Source organism: Mugil cephalus, chromosome 12, assembly GCF_022458985.1.
Source record: "Mugil cephalus isolate CIBA_MC_2020 chromosome 12, CIBA_Mcephalus_1.1, whole genome shotgun sequence".
NCBI lineage: Eukaryota > Metazoa > Chordata > Actinopteri > Mugiliformes > Mugilidae > Mugil > Mugil cephalus.
Genome location: NC_061781.1, coordinates 17465729 through 17484357, shown reverse-complemented (window position 1 = coordinate 17484357; position 18629 = coordinate 17465729). Strand labels below are relative to the sequence as shown.

Sequence of the window (18629 nt, the reverse complement as noted above, 5' to 3'; positions counted from 1 at the left end):
GGGCCGACCTTCACTATATGCACAAACACCACGTCACTAGGCCAGGCCCCGCCCCCAGTTGACGTATTCAACCAGAATAGGGGAGGAAATGACTCCCGTTGAATAAAAAATCATATTCGACACGTCTATCTTGCCGTACTACAACGTAATTAATTTTAATACTTACATTTTGCTACAGAAAACGTACGTCTATAAATATCACACTGCCGGGACATTTTAAATTAATTTGGTGTCAGCACTTGTCCCCTCCCTCATGCGAGGTGGTATGTTCCTGTAAAACTATCCGGGCTAAACCAAGACCTGGGGGGTTATTGAGAGACGGGCTCCACTGAACTGGGGAACTGTGAAGTTGTCAAATAACTGTAAAATACAGTATAACATTTCGGTCAAATAAGCTCCTGTCAACGCACTGGTGACGCCAGTACACTTATATCACAAGTTAAGCCATGTCAACCCCGGCTAGAAGAAGACTTATGAGAGATTTTAAACGGTAAGTGGGTGGTCAGAAATTATGCCGATAACGTTAGCCTAGTTTGCGTTAGCTTGGGGTAGCTAAGCAGTATTTCATATTATTAAACCCATTGCTTTATATGTCACGGTAAAATACAACCAAACTAATGTAGTTAACATTGTTTTCTGTGGGATATAGTTAAGCGTGACAGTGTTTTTTTCAGGCGCTTAGCCTTTAAGGAAATGCTAACGCTGCTAGCTGGTTAGTCGGCTAGGATTACTGTTTACTCTTCAACACAACTAGCGTATAAACGTCCCGTATAAGTCAGTTTTATTCATCTTCAGATCACATTTAATGCGACATATCCTCCTTTAATGCCCCGATAAATTCACCCTGCCCTTTTCTTTTAATGTTAGTTAGCGACGTAACGTTAACGTAGCGTTGTTTTAGAGTCGTAAACTAATCTAAGTTTGCAAGACGTCAAGTGGATTATTATTATTCCGAGATTCGTTTTGAAACGGGATTTAACATCGCGGATTATTAAACCCAGAAATATCTCTAGAATAGGAACTAAAAAAACTGTGAGGAGACCAAACAGCGGAAGCTACGCTGCGTACTCGGTTAATTTAGCTTCTTTCTTTTTTTTGTGAAGTAGACAATCCCCGTCCTCAGCAACGAACACTTCGTCCACAGAAAAATTAGTTTGTGTGTGTACTTTAAGCTTCACTGCGCCCTAATGCTTCCCTCCAGAGATCCTGCTCACTCCACGGTCCTCACAAGTCTTATTCATCTCACTGTACATTTCACCAGCTTCCAGGTTTTTCTGTGGCACAGGGTAATTTATTTGCTGTTATCAGTTATGGAGCCTCTGGAATTTGAACAAGTCTTTCCAGGTATTGGGAGTGGTGTTGTTTGCTGGTGACATAACCCCTCGTTTAAAAATGTTCTGAAATTTTCCACAAGCTCATAGAGATCTGGATTGTTCTATAGAGAATGAGTTAATTTGTGTACCCCAAAAAAAAAAAAAGGTGTCATTCAGGAGTGTAAATGATCACATTGTGTGTGTCTCCGTATCACTGACTGGTGTTTTGTTTGATTTACGCAGATAGCTGCCATTGTAATTGTGTATAGTTAAGTTGTGTAAGTGTAGTCGGTTGCTGTGCACCATAAACCATGTTGCCACATGGTTTATTTGACACAGTTAAATTTGGCTATGGTCAAATGACCAAAAGGGCCATTTGACTGTGTGGGACGCTCATCTCTGCACTGATTCAAGACGTCCGGCTTCTCCTTCTAATCTGTGGAGTGAATGTTTGAGGAGCCGTCTTCACACCTGTGTTTGTGTTACTTTTGGTTTTAAAGGCTACAAGAGGATCCTCCAGCCGGTGTCAGTGGAGCCCCATCTGAAAACAACATCATGGTGTGGAACGCAGTCATATTTGGGTAAGAAATTGAAACACATCTCCAAAGTTTTTATGATACATATTTCATTAGTGAAATTAATGACAAAATTACCCTTTCCCTCCCCTTAAACCTCACAGCCCTGAAGGAACTCCCTTTGAGGATGGTAAGAATCAGATTTAGTTTGCTAAATAATTGCTGTTAAATAATGATAACTTTTTGAAATATGTGCAAGTCTTCTATCATTGCATACCATTTGTAAATATTTGTAAATATAAATGTTACCAATAGCTACCTGCCTGTATATATATGTATATATATATAATCAACTTTTAGCTTAGGAAAATGTTCTTCATTATCTTTACTGTGGTTCTGCCTTCTGTTGGACGTCTCATTTCCTTTGTTTTTATATTTATTTATTTATTTGTCACAGGTACATTTAAACTCATTGTAGAATTCACAGAAGAATATCCCAACAAACCCCCCACAGTACGATTTGTGTCGAAGATGTTTCATCCAAACGGTAGGAATAATGTCCTCTGCAGCCACATTAAACTCTTGGATGATGCCTGTGGGTGGTGCTCATAATTATAATATTTGTTTTTGTCTACAGTCTATGCAGATGGAAGTATATGTCTAGACATCCTACAGAACCGCTGGAGTCCCACTTATGATGTGTCCTCTATTCTTACATCTATTCAGGTAAGAAGTGTCACAATACACGATAGGAGACTATTTTATGAATTATTATTTCACCTTATTCAGCACCCGATAAGACAACACATAGTTTAGGTATTTTTTTTTTTTTTACTACAAAGGTGGTTGAGAAATGTGTGTGTGCAACAGAAAGTATATCACTAATTTTCAGTTGACTAATTTTAACATACACTTCAAAGGTAAATGCTTTATCTGTGAACCTTTTATCTAATTTAAATCTAAAATGTAAATACCACAACCTTTTAAACCTTAGAGAGGTTATTTTGATCATTTTAGGATCCATTGATAATTTCATTCATCAGTCTGTTAAATATTTGGTCTGTAAAACAGTCAAATGTGTAACTTAATTAAACCAGCAGTTCAAAACTTAAATATAAGAAGTTAATTAGAAAGTATGAGCTAGGTTAGATATTAACCTCGTTGGAGATGTTGGAAATTAAAACGTAAAATTAGTTGATATATATGTTATATTCCTTCACTGCAGCTCCATTAAACACAGGAGCGAGCAGCAATCTTGCTGAGGCGAAGTGTTGACCTAAATTTAAGTAACCACATTGAGGTTGATGCACATACGTCGAAGAAGTGTGAATGAAGTGTTTGTCAGCTGTTTTCTCTGAAACATTTTGTGTGGGATGTAACCAGGCAACCAGACCCTTGAACATCTACAGGTGTCGGCGACAAACAGCTTGATCTATACGTGGACCGGGTTAAATAAAAATAGACTCTTTAACTTATTTCAGTATATCCGATTTATAATTCGTATTGTAATGATGGTAATAAGAGTCAAGGTGATAAAGTAAAATGTATCTGCTGCACACTTTTGTGACATTTAAAATGTCAGTGTGGGTTTCTTGTGTGCCACTTGTAATCTCTTTTTTTTTTTTTTTTTTCCCATCAGTCCCTGCTTGACGAACCAAACCCCAACAGTCCAGCCAACAGCCAGGCAGCTCAGCTGTACCAGGAGAACAAGCGGGAGTACGAGAAGCGTGTGTCTGCCATCGTAGAACAAAGCTGGAGGGACAGTTGACCTGACAAACCTGAAAGCTGCTCTCTCCATTGTGAAGCTGTGTGTGCTGCAAGTTTTAGTGGAGTACCTCTTTTTTTTGGCCTCCCCACCTTTTTAATTTCAAGCTTTTATGCACTTTACCTTCCACTTCCCTTCATAGAATGTTTTCCTTGCCCACTGAGAAGGGTTTGTTTTTTTTTTCTATTCTATCCCACTTTTCCAGTTTATCAGGGGAAATGTGCTGAATCTTGCCTTGGATGTTTTGTCAGGATAGACTTGAGGGCCATTAACCAAAAAAAAGAAAATATATCTGGTGTGTTCTGACTTGCTGTAAAAAAAAACTCCTCGAGTAATTATGTTAAATGACTCTCAGTTACGTCACAGGTCCGTTTTTTTGTTGTGCACCTGATCTGTTTTTGTCGGTTTTATATTCGCGAGGTCGGTGGGAGAATGAGCAGCCCGAGGACTACGACTAAATCAGACATCCTCACATCATGTCTTTTGCTGTGTTGTGAATTGTTACATGCATGACGGAGTGTATTCACGATCCTGTTCAGTTCTCATGTATATAAAGAATCCTGCAACTGAAATTATGTACAGATTTTGCACTGGTTGTTCCCCGTGTCACTTTTCCAGTACTTGTAAATAAAAAAGGCAAATTCATCCTTATATGGAGACTTTTTTTTTTCTTTTACTGTACTTGCAAAGTTAATACTCTTCTGGGGGTTTGAGATTGGCTAATAGGAGGTAAACCATGGTTATATTCAGGGTTTCAAATGTTAAATTACACCCACATACAATTATATAGCACAGGGGACCTTTTTTTAAAGCCAATCATCCATATTATCGTTCAAGTTTTTCTCATTTAATAATTTGCATCAGTGTGAAGGCTTAAAGAGGTATATTTACAGTCTATAGTCCTATAAAAAGATAAAACATTAAGTCCTCAGTCGTCTGAACTTCAGAGAAATGTTCTTCCATGTTTGTGAATTAACACTCAAATACAGAATTCAGACTTCTAAAGTTTATCCAAATCAGGACTTTGGATTTTGTGTCCCACGCCCCAAATGCTGAAATCACTCTAGGAAAGTTTCACTCTAGTAGCAGAATTGACCAGGGCTAAAAGTTCAATAGCTTTTCAACTTCCATGTGAAAACTGAATAGTTTAGTGTTACAGTAAGATGTACCTGGGGAGAACGTAACTCAATCCTACCTTGAAAGAAATCCACAAAGGACCAAAAAAACAAAACGGTGTCAAATTAATTAAATGGTTTTGACGGAGTTGTGTTTACACACATCAAAAACTCTTCTTTCGTTTAGAAATGTTTTATTTGTTAACGGAGCTTATACAAAGACAAAAATGTTGCATGCATGATGAAAACTAAAGAGGGATGTAAGTGCAGAACAGCTAGTTACAAACATAAAAACATTAAACTCAGTCCTGTTCTGTACCATGTGCATTCTTCACAAATTCTTCCAACTTGAAGGAGGCGATGTTGTTTCTCAGTTGTTTATGCAGCAGTTACAAAAATAACTATTTTCAAGATCCTCCTCATCAAGTAACATTTTTTTTTAAAACTATTGTAACTGTAAATGGAAACAAAAACAGATAAAATACTTTTATATACACAACAGAGTTCATTGAGCAGGCAGAGCGAGCTACCTGTTGTAGGCCCTCTCCTTCTTGGCCCTCTCTAACGCCTTGTCCATGGTCTTCTCATTCTCACCTCTACACTTGGGGCAGTACCACTTTCCTTTGGGCTTATGATGGAGGCCGACACAGGAGAAATGAAACCACTCAATGGGACATTCATCATTATCGCAGCCAATCATCTCGCCGTAAGACACCTGCTCACACAGGCAGTACGTCGGCTCGTCTGGATCGATGGGCAGGTCCGGAGGCGACACTTCTCTCTCAGACTTTCCTTTTGACCTTTTCTTCTTCTTAGAAGACGTCTTGGCCCTCTTTTCCCGAGACACCCCCACTCCCACCTCCTCGGGGTGATCCATACCCCCGTAACTCTCTCGATTTTCGCCATTTTTCTGACGCCTGGAGCGTTTCCCCCCAGATTTGTCTCCACCACCGGAGCTGGGAGTGACCTCGTCGCGTTTCTTTTCATGGTGGCCAGGTTTGCCCGGCGTGACCGTAGCCGAAGACGAGGACATCAAGGACGCCGCGGCGGTTGTCACAGATGCTGCAGCGGGAACGTGACTCTCTGGGACTTCTTGAGAGGAGAGGAGAAATTCAGAATGCCAGTCTATTTGTCGCGTCCGGTTCTCAACCAACTCCACCTGAAAAAAGAAAAAAAAAAAGATTTTACTTTACTACTTATTTTTACATACATGTAGAAAATGAAACACTGAGATATGATCCAAACAACAGAAATGGAGAAGTGGTTGATGTGCGTACCACAAGGAGTAAAGACAACTGACCATCAAGCAAAAATGGCGTATCTAAGATGAATGCTGTCTCATCGTAGAAATACTGATCTGACCATGTGTCTGACAGGAAGGTTAAATATGGCACTATATTTCTGGTAACTGTGTAGCACTTTGTCCTATGACGGGTCATTCTATAAATGTTCAAAAAAGTTTTTTCTCTCAACTGATTACAGTTAAATTAAGCGTGAAACCAAAAACCACCTAAACAATAATAATAAAAAAAGAGTCCCTTAAAACATCTGTTTTCTCCTCGTTAGTTCCTGGAGCAGCAGGAGAAGGTTACGTACCATTTGACCTGCAATCTGGATCTTTTCGTCTCCCAGCTCCTGGCTGCGGATCAGCGCCCTCTGAATGGATAGTTGAAGCTTGCGCCTCTGAAACGCGTCAGATTCACGGCGATACCTTTCATAGGCCTCATCAAGCTCCTTCAGAACATCTGGCAAATTGAGGAGAAAATGGGAGCTCAACATATGCTCAGAATGACTAAGAAATGGCAACTTTAACCATATTATTATTTGTTATAAATCCTTTTCTTGACTGCACATTACAGGCATGGCTTTGGTAAAAGATAAGTGAACCAACAGTACAAGGAGGTTGGGTAGAAACCCTCAACTATGAGTGAATACACAGTACAGCACGTCTGCCGGAGTACAGATTAGAAGTGACTGTGGTACCATGTAATCTTGCTATAAAGCTGTTATCAGTTCACGGTGTATTATGGACATTCAGCTAAAACCAAAACAACAGAATTTTAGTCTGAGTTTAAAGAATTAGTGTATGTGATTTGGTTTCTTTTTGAAACCTTTCTAGTATATAGTTCTGACTGAAGTAGAAAGATTTACAGATGCACGTCAGCATTAGTGTCAGTGATCAGCACTGTCCATCTCCTTCACCTTGGTACTTGGCATCGATTTCCTTCATCAGGGATACACTTCTCTGCAAGTCAAAGGGGAGAGACTCCACCAGATCCAGGTACTCCTCAACATAATTAACAACGACGTGGCCCGGGTCACCATTGGTCGGGTTCAACATCGTGGATCCGATTCTCCCCCAGGACACTCGGACGCCTGTTAACGACAAATCATTATTAACGCTTTCACTTAATGCTGTGATCCCGTGGCATTTCATTGTGGAAATAGGCCTGTGATGAACCATCTGGACTATGATTATCCATATATATATATAGTTTTCTTCTTCTTCTTCTTCTTATTATTATTATAACATTCTATTCTATGTGCTGAAGCTACTGTACACTGAATTGCCATCTGGATAAATAAAGTATTTATCTATAATAATAACAATAATAAGTATATGTATACATATTTAACGTAAGAACTCAATTTTTGATATAACAGCTGCACTAAATCCCTCTTCCCAGCTGTTATAAATGTAAAACTTGAAATGCTGATAATTCACCTGTATGATTATCTCAGAGGATGTAGTTTGTGGCGCTGTTAAAACTGTAACCGAATAAAACAAAAAAAGTGTTTCTGCTATTTCGGCTAACCCAATGACTAGAACCTACTTGTCAACACGATACGATTCAATAGCTCCACAAACACAGTTGAATCAACAGCTCTCGCAGTTACTGTAAACAAATGCTGACTAACATAACTTTTATGGAGCTGGGGTTTTAGTACGTGACGGGTGTATTACGATGCATTTGTTTAAACGAACTGTAGACAATAATGGACAAATGTAAAAGGGGGAGAGGGCGATCTGTTGTCAGCCATGCTGAAATTGCTACGTGTACCACGTATCTGGCCAACAAACAGAGACCAGACTATAAAAAAATAGCCTAATAATAGCCGAATAAGAATACAGCAGTCGAAAGACATTTTGTGGACAACAGAGTACTTTTAGTTGCTGAGGAAACGCAAGTCAATGCTAACCATGCTAACTACAGCTAACGGACCCTGCTGGTACGTTTACGTCAAGTAGCGTTAACCAACTTTTTTTTTTTTTTTTTTTTTGAAACTCAGACGTTACCCCACGCAGGATCACATTCAATAGTACATGTTATATCTGACAACCTTAATTGTTTAAGAAAACGATGCCCTTATGTGATAAACAAAAACGATAAATCAACGTACTCCGACAACAGTTTACAGCCACTTCGATGCACCCACGACGTATTACACGCTACACATACTTAATTAAACATTCGATTTAACAACTCTAAATTACACAATCAATTTAACATTGCAATATAGACACACAGACGCATAGATACGAGTCAGTCTGACACTTCCAGAGGTCTTGTTTTTTGACACGGTTGCTCCAACGTTGATAGCTAAATTAGCTTGTTAGCTTAAAACGTTACTAATAACCGTGGTACTAAACCCTACAAATAAACAAACACCGCGGAACAAACTGCACTTATGTAGGAAGTAAGAAACTCATATCGTAACTTACCTGTGGATAACGAGCTTTTAGTACAACGTGATGCCGCTGTTGCTAACGCTAGGTTGTATGTGTTACTATGCTGCACTAATATTGTAGTAGTTGGGTCCTAGTAGCCAAGCAATCTACAAGCGGCTAATGTTAGCTGTCGGCTAAAGTGCCTGAGTAAATACTTCCAGCTACGCGCCTGCGCTGTAGTCGACAGCGGGCATCGTATCCGCGGATGTTTTCAATTCATAGTCAAAAACAAAACAAATAAATGGTCTCAAGACGCTTTTCAAAACCCTTCCAGAGCAAGCAGTTAATATGCTATACAGAATTACATGACTAGTGATAAAAAAAAAGAAATTAAATAATAAATTAAAAGACAGGAGCTCGGTGCCAGAGAAAAGAAAGTACAAGGCTGGTGCTCAGAGCATCGTCCCCCAGCAACCTAGGCCTATAGCAGCATAACTAGGGGTGGTTGAGTCCAGTCCTTTATAAGCTTTGTCAAAAAGTTAAAATGAGCGTATAAGCCTGACCTTAAAAGTAAAACTCTCAATCTGGATGCTGGTTCCACAAGAGAGGAGCTTGATAGCTGAAGGCTCTAACTCCTATTCTTCTTTCTTTCAATGAGGTCTTTCAGATATGATGGAGATGTATGCGAGGAGGATTTTACAGGTTTTTAATAATCAAGTCACACAGCAGTTGCACTTTTTCTCCCATAAGTCTTGTTATGCTCCATTTATAATAATTCTTTATTGTACTTCTATTAACACAAGTCTGTTTTGTCTGCACAACAACAAAGTGACCGTGGTGACCTTTCCACATTGAGGTCCGTACTGCCACCCTCTGGCGGTGCGCTGCCATGACACGATGCAGACTGCTCTCAAGAACTCGGTCACAAACTGTCACACAAAATCAAATTTATGGTTTATTTGAAAACTCACACAGGTTTACCGTGACCCAACTTATGTTAGCTTACAGTCTCTTTGGTGGGCTGTGAAGAATTTAGCTACCTCAACACGTTTGGTGAATACATTCATTACACTACTAGGGGGAAAAGACGCTGCGTTTGTTGGTTTTTCATCGAATACACTTCGAACAACATGTCAGTGTATTTTCTGCACCAGGTTTCTAACACTTTCTTCAAAGGGATTGTCCACAGTCAAACCTTCATTTCGATGCAGTTTTTTTTTCTGAGAACATATTCTGCTAGCCCAACAAAACAAGTGTGTTAAGAACACACTTTCAAGCATACATAACTATACAACAACTTAGTCTGTTTTCAGTTTTCAAATAGCTGTTTGAAGGCTGAGCCGATCTCCTGGATCATGTCTGAGGTGGTGGTGGACCTGCCGTGCTGCTGGAAGGCTTGACTGTTGCACTTTCTGGTGAGGGAACAAGCGCCGTACGCGGCAACTACTGATGGATTCACACTGAAGGAGGAAAAAATAGATAATGAGGAAACAAAGGGGCAATATAACACTAATTACATGGCCTATACAACTTTATGCAGTGTTTTACTTGCAAACATGAAAAGGAGTAATGCTTAGCATTTACGCTAGACGAACGACTTACAGAAATGATCATCAAAATATTTAATTATTTTAATTTTGAAGATTTAATCAAATAATTGACAAAATATTTATATTAAAAATGTAACTAAATATTCAGCTAGTCACCTAAGTCAAGACAGATGGTGAAGGTATAAAAACACAGACGGCTTTAGGGAAAATAACACACACTATGTAATGTTTCCACATTTTAGCTACATGTCTATGAAATAATAACACAAATGTGTATCTGGAGGTCTTAGAAAAAAGTTAGAAAACAGTATTAAGTATATTAAAAAAGTCCAACATCTGTGACTGGAGGTTGTCAGGATGATGGGCCGATAGGAATAAAATTAAACTAAGGCAGTAGTTTTGGTGAAGTTTCATTGTGGTGAAGAGCACTGAGGGAAGAGAAGGGACTGAGGACAGAAACAAATGTGTCTTTACTGCTCTTGGTCAGACCACATAACCAGTAACATTTACTCAAGGAATATGATGGATTATTGTGTTGGGACTGTGGAAACATCTCTTTATTTTTGAAACTAATTCCGCACACAAGCTTAGGACAGAGTACCACCCCCCCTCCAACATGCCATCATGTCCTCACCTTCTGATCATTCCGGCCGTGGAGGCAGCATGGGCCCAGTGTGCGAGCACTCCCATAGACCCAGACAGGAGATCACCCTGTCCGCCACATCGTCTCCCGCTGCCTTCTAAACTGCATGAGTAAACTGAAAACAACATGCAATTACATGTTATCAAAAGGAAAAAAAAAATAATAGTAATAATAATGATAAGCACCGCCTCAGAAGAATATATAGCAGTGATTTAAATAAAACAATGCAGTGAATGTTCAGCTGGAAGCCTTTAAAGAGTGCACGGACCTGTTCAGACCTCGCATCAAGATCAGATCTGGGTGATTTTACATGGTGATGAATGTGAAACAACAACCTCCAGGACGCGCCGAGATTAGATTTGAGAGCTCTGATCTCTGACCACATTTGAAGGTGGTCACATGTTCCTGCATTTGTTGTTTGATAGTGTGAACTCAGAAAGATTCAGAAAAGAAACCTACGACAGCTGATTGCAAAATGATTAGAATAATCTCCGTAAGTGATGATTGTTCATAATGAGAGCCTTTTTTAATATTCTGTCCTTGTAGCTGTTAACTAAAACATAAATAAATTCGAGTAAGAATTAACAAATCAAAGTATTTAACACGTGTGTGAATGTTTTGGTTATAATCTGAGACAAACTGTTAAAATATTCTACCGAACCCCAGATGACGTCAGGGTTTATTTGCAAACAGAGCGCAAAGCCGATTTACAGATGCATGTCTGAAATGCAACGTCTGAGCAGGCCTCACAATTACGTTGTGTTTCGATACCGACCCTTGCTGCCGTCCGTGATGAGATCCTGTTCTCCTTTTAGCACCAGAGTGAGGTTTCCCAAAGCTACGCTGAGCTGCACGACGCTGCGTTGATGGTCACTGGTGTTCAGGGGCTCGTGGTGCTGAAACACACGAACCGAGACGGACACGCATGAACACACAGGCCCACGCTGTACGTTACACGTCATTAACAGAGACCCACCAGTGCCTCGTATAATCGGGTGAATTCCATGAAGTTAGGTGTGAGGATACCCTTCTGGTAGCCTTGAATAACAGACGGCTGCTGCGTGACTAGCCATAGTCCGTCCTGTTGGAAAGAACCAGACGACACGTACACAGGTTTGTCGGGATGTTGTTGCAAACAAAAGCCCATCTGCTCAGCAGCTGACACTCAATGTTATCAAGACTTACCGCATCGATGACTATAGGGATGTCTCTTGATTTGGACTTCTCAATAACCTCCTAGAAGAAAGAGCAGAACACATTATTAGTAATAATAATAAAGTGAGGCCAGCCTCACAAGCACACAGTGACACTGTCTTTATGCCACCACTGACAGAAAATCTATATATATTCTTGTTAAATTACTTGGATTAAAGTCGGAATACAGTTTTACCTCTGTAGCAGAGCTGCGTCAAAATATCCAAAAGGCGTTGGATAAATTGACTGACTGAGAACCTTCACAGACATATTGCATCACAATACATTCGATTGTCACGTGTATACATTACTAACAAAAAGCTCAAAATGTCACAACAAAAAAAAAAAAAAAGAATTTACACTTCCCGGCCATATTTTCAGGGAATAATATCTAATTTTTCAGGCAGCAGTTGCGGGGAGCCGCAAGCATTCAAAGCTTAGGTTTATCACTGTAGTCTGTCCAAGAAGTGGTTTTGCGTTAACGCACAAGCAGCCGGCCTAAAGGGCTGTCTTGAGTGGGAGGGAGAGTGATTGTACTCCACGTGCCTTGGCCGTTTTCAGTAACGAGTCTTCTCTTCCTAGACCTGGTCCCACCACGAGGCCGTGCAGTCTTGGGAGCCATTTTTCAATTTCTTCCACCGCGTTGGGGCTGTCCCTTGATAGACAAACAAAGACTGTACTCAACAAAGATTTTAACTCATTTATTCAGGGGGAAAAAAAAAACACAGCTTTTATAAATAATCGCCTGAAAAGGAAAAAGAATTGAGTGACGTCTGTTCATTGGTAACGAGAGCCTTTTAAAAATGTTCTGTCCTAGTAGGTGTTCACAAACTAAAACAAAAAGGGAAATCCAAGTAAGAATTTACAAACGAAAGCATTTAATACGAGCACACGAGCGCGATTCTGTGTTTATTAGCTATGTCGGTCACGTTGATGTATGAGGAGCGGCATGTTACGCGATACAGATTTCTTTATTTATCTTTATTACGGGAGATCACTGTGTGTATGGAAACTTCCAGAGTTGGAATTAAATCCGAGTTCTGTGCAGGTCTAACTAACGTCAGGGCGGAGATCAATAAATAAGAACTCGACGCGTTTGCCAAAGTCGTGACGCACTCACATAAAACAGCGCCGTTCTCGGGTCTGGAGCGGCGGTACGGATCCATTAGAGACGGCAGCTGTTAAAATATTCTACTGCGTCCCAGATGATGTCGGGGTTTATTTGCATACAGAGCGTGAAACTAAGATGGGATCTGGAGACGCATATTAATTCCAGGTTTGTACCTGAAGCTGGCCTCTTGCGATCTGATAGCCCAGACCGGATCTTACTGTAATGTCTGAACAGGCCCAACAGTCAGGGATGAATGCTTGTTTTTTTTTTATTTCAAGCCTTTGGCAAAGATAACGAACAGGAACTTGGTTATAGATCAAATTTGCAGGTCAACTGCACCCACAGAAACGAGTGGAGATCTGCACAAGCCTCTGTGGATCTAATTACTTGCATGTCCTATGTACGCTGGTTTTGAAAATCTGTTTCTTGGAAGCATATGTAGATAAAACATCTGACTTCATTTTTTTTTTATTATTTATTGATGGTGTTGTTCAACTCTATGGTCATTTTAGAGGGTGCAGATTATGATGCTGTGTTGAAGTTGTTGTCCAGTTCAGAAGTATTACTCAATGGTGCATGTAGTTAGCAGACATTTTGGCACGCCAGAGCAGCGACTGCACAGATGCACTTGATAAATTTAATAACATCTGCGTTCAGTTAGGTTGCGCTGCGTTCAGGGTTCGGGTTTTAGCGAATGTCAGCTCGCTGGTAATAATTTACTGACACACCTAATAGAGCTGAACCGATGAAATTTGATGAAATATTTCTCTTCTTGCTATGACACGTCAATAATGGCTCACTAGCAGGATCCTGGAATTAGGTCACCTGCATGGAATGCAAGTTTTCATTAAGGTAACCGGGTTCCTACACCTGCGACAACAAAAAAAAAATACAAATTCTGTCACGTTGCGGTGTCTGGTGGCGTATTGGAAACGTTGTCTGAAGGCGTCGGTAAAGTCCACACACAAAAATGTGTATCAAACTTCACAACCGTCAACTTCTAGCCGGAATTTCATCATGAGGCTCTGTGGTCGTATCAATTTTCATCGGAGACTCTGAAATCCGACACGGGAGCACACGTTCAAAACATCGAGAGACATTTAAAGCAGAAGCTCTCCAGGAACAGCTTACCGAATGAGCAGAGTAATTGAAGGCAGTTGCAAATTTTGACCCGACACATTATTATAATTTTACCTATAGCATCATAACAGTGTTAATACAGATTATACCACTTATTGAGCATCACAGCGGTCGTACTAAAGACTGTCCCTTGTTGATCTGTGTGTATTTGTACTTACAAAACTGGGTGAACTATGAGTTCAGGGCTGTATGATTTGATCACAGTCGCAGCGTCTTTGGTGCAGAACACGTGAGACAAGTCCGCCCCCTGGAAACAAAACAGAAGTCTTCGTCACACAATCGGACTCAAAAAGACGAGCTCTGTGAATTATTAATGACCAAAACGGCCGCTTACCACTTTCAGTGCAGAGATGGCCGCGAAATACGGAGCTCCTGTGTAGCTTTAGGGAGGTGAAGGTGAAAAGAAATTAGGGGCAATGTTCTACACATTTACAAATTCTCAGTGAACTCTTTTTTTTTTTTTTTTTTTACATACTCTTGGCATCCTCCAATGATCCCAATACGCCCATCTTGTCCCTTGTGCTTTTTGGATGTCAGCGGAGGGACTATGGTCTTAACTAGAGAGAGGATCTCATCATCCATGCCTCTGTGTGATGCAAAGTTGGCCCTCATGTAGCGTTCTATCACTGAGGAAATAAAGAAGTTTATCCAGTTTCAAAAGGGACAAAAGTTGATCAACACAAGCAGCTCACTATGACGGTGTAATATAAGGACAATAACAAGAGTGACTGAGCCTTCACAAAAACAGCTGCTCCGCCTTCACACATTCCTCCCCGAGGCTTAACACACGACACCGGAACTAATACCTAAAGTCTGGGGATCTGTGTCGGACAGCTGGCTCTGCTGAACGAAACTGTCTGTCTGGGGCGAAGGGCGTCTGTGATGGCTGGACTGGCCGCGCGTGTGCAACGGGGAGGCGCTAGAGATGACGGGGGCGCGGGCGGGGGCGGCGGCGGCCGTCCTGCCGGAGGGAGCGGCCGCGGAGGAGATGCTGGAGAACATCTGACCGAGCATCTGCAGCATGCGCAGCTCCCTGTCGTGTTCCGCCTCCCGCCGGCGGTCTTCCGCCTGCAGCCGCTGCTCCTCCATGCGGTAGAAGCTGTCCTCGGCCTGGGCGCTCTGCTCCAGGAACTGCTCCATTAGCTTCTCCATGGGGAAGTTGGCGCGCCGCTTCCTGGGGCGTTTGGGCGTCCGGGCTGAGGAGTTGCTCGTGGACTGGGTGCTGTTGTTTGCCCTTGCTGAGGTGCCTGTGAGGAAGGGGAGGACGAGAGTGAAACATCATGGGATGCTACTAATAGAAAAAAAAAAAAAAGCATCCATTGGCATAGAAGGACTTACTGTTATTGCCCACGGTCACTTTCACTGGAATAGGGATGGGGACGGTCGGGTATTCCAACTTCACTTCAGTCTCAGCCGGGTAAGGACACTCTCCCGTGCTCTCCGAGAACGCATCCTGAATGTCTTCTCCATCTTCCTCCAGGCCGTCCACGGCCTCCTCTCCTCCCACCCCGCCGTCCATGAACTCCCGAGGGTCAAGAGCCGGCCGGTTGCTCAGAATCCCCTCCATGATGTCGTAAAACTTGCAGATCTTGTGGTACTGCCCGTTGTTCCGCAGGTTGCCCTCTTTGGCTAACAGGTACTGTCTCTTGAGGCTCTTGATGCGCACCCTGCATTGTTCCGGCGTCCTCTCAAAGCCCATGGCCCCCAGCCTGCGGGAGACGTCGCGGTACACAAAGCTGTTTCGGAAGCTCCCATCCAGCGCAGTCTGGATGTCCTGCTCCCCCCAGATGTTCAACAGGGTCCTCGTCTCCACGTCCGACCACAAGAAGCCCCTCGTCGTGTTCGCTTGCATGGCTGGTCCAGAAAAAATAAAATCATAAAAAAAAAAAAAAAAAAACAGGCTCACCTCCACCCCGAGGAGTTGAATGGAGGTGTTGACTCCGCGGACTGTGGTGGACGTCTGCTCTGGATCTTTTTGCTCTTAACGCGTATCAAAGCTCCGCTGTCTCAAACCACGTCAAGCGTCCATTTATGCAGCTCAGGGGGACTTGAGGAGGGAACAATTGCGGTCCCAAACTTGAGGATCATCGCAATAACGGACTCTGGTCAACTCTTTGAATGTCAGCTACAGCCTAGCCGTCTGTGTTTATCCTTTCACGTCGATAACAAAATGCGTAGTTTGGTACTTTCCAACAAACTGACCGAGGATCAGCTTCCCCATGCCGACTCCTCAACCTTTGGCTTCATTGGTGGAGATTCAAACTGACCTCTGATCAGTCCTCTCAGGTTAACCCGGCCCCCCCCCGGCCCCGTGGCCCCCCTCCTATGATAGGTGTCCGCGGGGTCCTAGAGCCCCCGGCCACACAGGCGCCTGTGTCCACTGCTCCGCCAACATGGAGGAGAGAGGCACCACAGGGCTTAAGCTAAGACTGCAGCTACAACCGCGTTGGGACAAAATAATAATAATAAAAAAAAATATCAGAACACTTCCACCACTTTACCTCCCTCGTCAAAACGCACCGACGCGGCGACAATCGACAGTGCAGCCGCGATCAAGCTGCTACAGGCGAGGGTCTGAATGTGTTGAGGCATGTTGTCATTGTCTAACTGCAGCCACCGACACAGCAGAAGTCCCTCTTACCGTAATCCAAGCCTCTCTCATCACCGTTGCCAAGTGCACACAAATGATCCTGATCGTGAAGCTCGCTAACCCATCTCTGCGTGACAGGAAGGAAAACAGTGCAGGGCAGGGCGAGTGTTGCCTTCACGGGCTCCTCGGACATGCCCAAATTCACCTACGCCAGTTTGATCTCAAGGGGGCCAGACCAGTGACACAATCGCGTATTAAACCTATAAATAATGACAACTCTAAATACTTCCCTTGTATGTAAGCATGTAATGAACAACTGGACATTTCTTAAGAAAAAAAAGTGCAATTTCTGTATAGTTCTATGTCTCAGTGTTGTGTTGCGTCCACACTCTTAAACTCTTGCTAAAACTGCGTTAAACAACACAACAGCAGTTACTTTTATTGGGAAAACTGCATTTAACGTTAAATAAATAAATAAATAAATCTTTAGGGTTATTTATGAGTGCCTTTAAGCCGGGGGTCTCTGCAAATTTTTTCGTTATGTTCTCATAGTGACAATAAATACTCTTGATGCTTGATTCTTCAATGTAATTTTTGCACGTTGCAAATTTATCCCTCTGACCAGATTAGACCCTCTGGCAGGCCGCTTTTGGTCCGCGGGCCATATGTTTGACACCTGCAACCTACGCTCTTAGGGCTGTCAACTACTAATGAGCAGCAACACCCAAGGTAGTACCTTTTAAAGCTGCACTGCTTTTAAGAACCACAAGGTAGAACAACAATTGGGGCAAAACTTTGACCTGGTTCTTACCCAACAACCCAGTTTCTAAGAAAGTTCATAAGTGATCTTTCTGGCCCTCGTGTATTTTCTATCAATACACAAGACACAGAAACAGCTGTAAATTTACTTCATTGTTGTGTTTATGCTCAACTCTTGTGGATTAGTGTTGCATTTTGGAACTTTTATATTGCGCATCTGTTTTCTTTTTTCATAGTTTTGCTTTAACTAGCTCAGTGCCCGTATGCTAGGTGTCCTCGGGGTCCTAAAGCCTCCGTTCACACATCCCACTGTGTCCACTGCCCCACCAAAACAAGGCTTAGGCTAACACTGCAGCTACAACATCGCGAGGACAAACAAAACATGTCAGAACACTTCCTCCACTTTACCTTCCTCGTTAAAACACACCAACGTGGCGACAATCGACAGTGCAGCTGTGATCACGCTACAGGCGAGCATCTGCATGTGTTGAGACATGTTGCCATTGTCTAACTGCAGCCAACGACACATAAGAAGTCCCTCTTACCTAAACTGTAGCCGCGCTTCAGCGCTGACAAGTGTACACAAGTGGTCCTGATCATGAGGCTGTAACCCAGCGCCGTAGGACAGGAAGAAAACGGTTTATGTTGCCTTCATGGGATCCTCGGACACGCCGACACCCAGTTGTACTCGGTCGGGCTGTCAACTACCAGTGAGCAACCACCTACACCTGAGCAGAAGTGATGTGTCATAAGCGAAAGAGCCGGCTCTAAGAACCGATGCTTGGTAGTGAACCAGAAGAGTCGATTCCCATAGAGTGAGAGGCGGCTTTCCACTATTGTTTTCTCCATTTTTGCTCACCGAGTTGCATGAGGATGGGGGCGAAACTTTGTTTCTATGGGCAAACCATGTGGCCAGTCACATGTGAGGACTTATAATCACACCATTATGTGAAAGCAGAGAGGCAGACAGACGCTGTGGTTGAGTAAGACAGCAGACATCGGCAGCAGACATGAGGAGGAGAGTATAGGCGTGGGAAGTTATGAATGCTGAAATCTAAAGACATTTAAAGGTATAGCAGAGCAGTGTCTTCGCTGCAAGTTGAAAATAATATTAAGAGCAAGTTCCACCACTGATTGATGGTGGAAGTGATGATTTTGGTTCTGTTTTTGCTTTTGTAGATTTGATTGCAGTGTTTTGTTCATTGGTTTGTGCAGTTAAAGTTTTATTGAAATAGTAAATACTAAACAAAATTAGGCTCCTCAT

The 18629-nt window shown here is 42.3% G+C and overlaps 3 protein-coding genes across 3 annotated transcripts; 1 reads left to right on the top strand and 2 right to left on the bottom strand.

Moving 5' to 3' along the window:
- The first annotated feature begins 279 nt into the window (after positions 1-279).
- Positions 280-4244, top strand: ube2al (ubiquitin conjugating enzyme E2 A, like). The gene is made up of 6 exons (XM_047600369.1): positions 280-490; positions 1814-1894; positions 1993-2018; positions 2286-2375; positions 2466-2554; positions 3468-4244. The coding sequence occupies exons 1-6, from the start codon at positions 447-449 to the stop codon at positions 3594-3596; spliced, it is 459 nt and encodes a 152-aa protein (XP_047456325.1). The 5' UTR covers positions 280-446; the 3' UTR covers positions 3597-4244.
- A 641-nt stretch (positions 4245-4885) lies between these two features.
- ing1 (inhibitor of growth family, member 1) lies at positions 4886-8592 on the bottom strand. The gene is made up of 4 exons (XM_047600368.1): positions 8433-8592; positions 6911-7084; positions 6305-6453; positions 4886-5867 (listed from the first exon to the last, which is right to left on the bottom strand). Exons 2-4 carry the CDS (start codon positions 7047-7049, stop codon positions 5235-5237), a joined length of 921 nt encoding a protein of 306 aa, XP_047456324.1. The 5' UTR covers positions 7050-7084; positions 8433-8592; the 3' UTR covers positions 4886-5234.
- Positions 8593-9113: 521 nt separating this feature from the next.
- naxd (NAD(P)HX dehydratase) lies at positions 9114-18078 on the bottom strand. Its single transcript, XM_047600367.1, has 12 exons — positions 17911-18078; positions 15355-15870; positions 14823-15263; positions 14492-14642; positions 14351-14396; positions 14175-14263; positions 12312-12420; positions 11757-11807; positions 11548-11652; positions 11347-11467; positions 10563-10686; positions 9114-9838 (listed from the first exon to the last, which is right to left on the bottom strand). The coding sequence occupies exons 1-12, from the start codon at positions 17963-17965 to the stop codon at positions 9688-9690; spliced, it is 1959 nt and encodes a 652-aa protein (XP_047456323.1). The 5' UTR covers positions 17966-18078; the 3' UTR covers positions 9114-9687.
- Between the last annotated feature and the right edge of the window lie 551 nt (positions 18079-18629).